This window comes from Solanum lycopersicum, chromosome 11 (assembly GCF_036512215.1).
Source record: "Solanum lycopersicum chromosome 11, SLM_r2.1".
In the NCBI taxonomy this organism is placed as follows: domain Eukaryota; kingdom Viridiplantae; phylum Streptophyta; class Magnoliopsida; order Solanales; family Solanaceae; genus Solanum; species Solanum lycopersicum.
The window spans coordinates 33684381-33688727 of record NC_090810.1 but is presented as its reverse complement, the minus strand read 5'-3'; the positions used below and the strand labels follow the sequence as shown (position 1 = coordinate 33688727).

Here is a 4347-nt window from a genome sequence, read left to right as displayed (position 1 = left end):
TACAACATAATAGCCACTGTGATGTTGGAAAATGGTTTTGAACAAGTTTTCAAATTGGGAAGAAATAATCAAGGAATTATTGAGCCTATTTCGGTCCTCATCAAGGGGGCCAAATATGGTTTGTCATACATCCCCAAAGATGATGACATGAAGATGAAGACGAAGAATGATCAATCATTGGCTAAGTCGTTCCCACATCTGTATCAATCCTTCCCAGTCTGAGAGTATGCCGAGCATTAAGAGCTTGTGAAAGGAATTTGTGACCTCATTGAGGAGATCGATGCTCTTATTGATGAAGAGGCCGAGCTAGATGGTATCCGTGATGTTGGGCGAAGAGAATTGCTATAGAACTTGACCTCCACACCCATCCTGATCCCCCGAACTCCTCGGTAGAAGGGCATCATTTTATGCATATTTAAAAATCGGTGGTTGTTTGGAAGAGGCCTGAGACCTACTATTTTGCATGTGTTTTAACTGTTTGAATCATTAATTTTCCATCGTGATGTTTAAAAAGGAAAAATGGCCTTGTTCAATGGCCAAAGTTTGCACTGTTTTTCAAATTTGCATGAAAGCCTCTTTTTTTTGAAAATTTGTTTATTTAATCATCTGCTTTACTTTACTTTCCTAACTTTGTCTATTTGTGGTTTCAGTTATATAAGTTTACAACCTTCCGATGCCATGTCATGTCACGAGCTGAACAAATACGAAGAGGGAATTGAGGCACCAGAATATGTTGCTAAAGAATTTCTACAGATTGAAAACCATCATAAGTTAATTTTAGAGGAAACTGAAGCTATAAATCTGGGAGACCAAGAGTGCTTCAAAGGAGTCAAGATTAGGGTTTACCTGAATAAAACTCAAAGAAAAGGCCTAATTCATTTATTCACTAAGTACATTGATGTGTTCGTCTTTGAAGTCAGGGATATGCTAGGGTTGACTACCAATGTGGTGTCTCACAAATTGCCGATAAATCTAGGGTTCAGTCCGGTGAAGCAAAAAACTAAAAAATTTAAGACTGAGTTGAGTTTAAAGATTAATGTAGAGACCACCAAGCAAATAGAATCTCGATTGGTGGAAGTGACACAATACCCGACTTGGTTAGCCAATGTTGTTCCGGTTGCCAAGAAAGACAGGAAAATCAGGATTTTTGACGACTACATAGATCTCAACAAACCTAGCCCGAAGGATACTTTTCCATTTTTGAATATTCATAATTTGATTGATAACTGCGCTAAGCATGAAATGCAGTCATTTGTAGATTGTTATGAAGATTATCACCAGATTATGATGGTTGAGGAAGATGTAGAAAGGAAAGCTTTTACTATACCTTACGGTGTATATCATTACAAAGTTATGTCATTTGGCCTCAAGAATGCTGGTGCTACCCATATGAGGGCTATGACGACCATATTTCATGATATGATTCATAAAGAGATCGAGGTGTATGTGGATAATGTCATAATCAAGTCCCGCGAGAGTTCGAACCATTTGACACATTTAAGGAAATTCTTTAATTATTTGCGTTGATACAACTTGAAGCTAAATCCTACCAAATGTGCTTTTGGAGTACCAGCCGGAAAGTTGTTGGGATTTATAGTCAGTAGAAGGGGTATTCAACTCGATCATTCCAAGATTAAGGCAATTTAAAATAAACCTCTTTCGAAGACTAAGAAGGAGGTGATGAGTTTCTTAGGGAGGTTGAACTACATCAGTCGATTCATAGCTCAATCAAGCGTGGTGTGTGATCCTATCTTCAAGCTGTTGAAGAAGGACGCTACGACAAAGTGGACTGAAGAGTGTCAGACTACTTTTGACGCTATCAATAACTCTTTGCCAGATCCACCAGTATTAGTTCCTTCACGAGAAGGGAGTCCATTGTTGTTGTATTTTTCCATCTCAGATAGTGCATTTGGATGCGTATTCGGTCAACACGATGAGACAGGAATGAAAGAAATATCTATCTATTAGATAAGCATGAAGTTTACCCCACATGAGTCTCGATACACTCAGTTGGAGAGAATGTGTTGAGCTTTGACTTCGCTTTCCTTGAAGTTGAGACATTATTTATCTTCTTATACTACATACCTCATTTACAGAATGGAACCGCTAAAGTATATCTTCCAGAAGGCGATGCCGACCGGGATATTAGCTAAGTGGAAAATGTTGTTGAGTGAAGAGTATGAACCGCTTAAAACTTATTTTCACGATGAAGAAGTTTCATTTATTGGTGAAGATATTTATGAAACATACCCCGGTTGGAGACCATTCTTAGACGGAGCAGCAAATCATCAAGGTAAAGGTATTGGAGCAGTCTCCAATTTAATTGCACGAACATTAGGGCTGAATATAAAGCTTGTATTCTTGGTTTGATAATGGCCATTTACATGAACATCCATGAGCTATTAGTTATTGAAGACTGAGATTTGTTGATTCATCAGGTTCATGTAGAATGGGCTGTGAAGAACCCAAATAATATACCTTACGTACACTATGTACAAAAGTTGTGCAAAAGATTTTCCAAGATCGAGTTCAAACATACTCCCAGAATACAAAATGAGTTGGTTGATGCTCTCGCCACCATCGCTTTTATGATTAAGCATCCAGATACTGATTATATCGATCCTCTTAATATAGAGTTGAAAGAACATGCGGTCCATTGTTAACATGTTGAAGAAGAACGAGATGCTCTAGCATGGTATTTTGATATAAAGAAGTATTTGGAGTCCAAAAATTATCCTGAAGATTCTACATCAATCCAATAGAAGTCGATACACCGTATGGCTCTCAATTTCATTCTAAGTGGGGAAATCCTTTATAGGAGGACTCCAGATTTGGGTCTTCTCAGATGTGTCGATGTTGTGGAAGCTGTGAAACGTACTGAACAGATCCATGCTGGAGTTTGTGGCACGCATATGAATTGGCTCACTTCGGCAAGAAAGATACTTCGAGCCGGATATTTCAGGTTGACTATGGAGAATGATTGTTGCAAGTTTATGAAAACATGTCATAAATGTCAAGTTCATGGCGATTTGATCCGAGTGCCACCTCACGAACTTAATGCTTTGACATTTGTAGCTTGGGGTATGGATGTCATCGGTCCGATAAAGACATCCACTTCAAATGCACACAGATTCATTTTTGTAGCTATTGATTATTTCACCAAGTGGGTGGAACAACTTCCTACAAGTCGATAACCAAGAAAGTTGTGGCTGATTTTGTTCGTGACAATCTTCTTTGCAGGTGTAGAGTACCAGAATCTATCACTATTGATAATGCTGAAAATCTTAACAGTCACTTGATGAGAGATATATGTGAGCAATTCAAGATTAATCACTAAAACTCAACAGCTTATCGCCCTCAAATGAAACAAGATGTGGAGTCTGCCAATAAAAACATCAAGAAGATTATGAGGAAAATGGATGACAATCACCGAGGTTGTCGTGAGATGTTTCCATATGATTCATTGGATTATCGAACGACCATCAGAACATCGACTGGAGCTACTCCGTACTTACTAGTATATGGAACAGAAGCGCCCACAACAACTGAAGTTGAGATACAGTCATTGAGAATCATACAAGAAACTGAGTTGCTGAATGGGTGAGAAAGAGAATCCAGCAGTTAACTTTGATTGACGAGAAGAGAATGGTTGTTGTTTGTCATGGTCTTTTGTATCGATAGAGAATGATTCGTGCTTTTCATAAGAGAGTAAGAACCAGAATTATCAAAGTTGGGCAGTTGATCCTTAAGAACATTTTTCCTCACCAAGACGAATACAAAGGAATATTTGCGCCAAATTTGCAAGGTCCTTACATGGTTCGCAAAGTATTATCTATAGGTTCTTTGGCCCAATCGGAGAAAGATGGAACTGCAAGGACTGAACCTATTAACTCAGACGCTGTAAAGACATGCTACACATGAAGCTTTGGTTTGCATTTTTGTTAGTTAGTTGTAATCATTCTATTTGTTGTATTTGTTTTGCTTAAAATTTTATCCCTTAGTAACGAACTAAGTCAGACCAGAATTCTTAATAATGAGATACGTAGGCGAACTTTGTAGACCTCGGTTACCCCATTTATCCCTTTTAAATATTTCTTAGTATTCGAACTACGTTCAACCTGAATTCTCAAGAATGAGATACGTAGGCGACCTATGTCGGCCTCGGTCGGTTTCTTTGTAAAATTTCATATTTTTTTTATCCCTGAGAGGAACTACATTTGACATGATTCCTTCGTCAACGGGATATGTAGGTGCTACAAAGGTTCGGTCGTTTTCCCATAAGATCTCTTTTTTTTACAATAGAAATAGGGACAAAATTTTTGAGAGGGACTCAAAAATTCTCGAGAA

General features: G+C 38.2%; 2 protein-coding genes across 2 annotated transcripts; both read left to right on the top strand.

Annotated features, from left to right (window-relative positions):
• The first annotated feature begins 2097 nt into the window (after positions 1-2097).
• On the top strand, positions 2098-2663 carry LOC138339372 (uncharacterized). Its single transcript, XM_069290967.1, has 2 exons — positions 2098-2355; positions 2439-2663. The coding sequence occupies exons 1-2, from the start codon at positions 2098-2100 to the stop codon at positions 2661-2663; spliced, it is 483 nt and encodes a 160-aa protein (XP_069147068.1).
• A 752-nt stretch (positions 2664-3415) lies between these two features.
• On the top strand, positions 3416-3921 carry LOC138339371 (uncharacterized). Its single transcript, XM_069290966.1, has 2 exons — positions 3416-3600; positions 3684-3921. Exons 1-2 carry the CDS (start codon positions 3416-3418, stop codon positions 3919-3921), a joined length of 423 nt encoding a protein of 140 aa, XP_069147067.1.
• Positions 3922-4347: the final 426 nt, after the last annotated feature.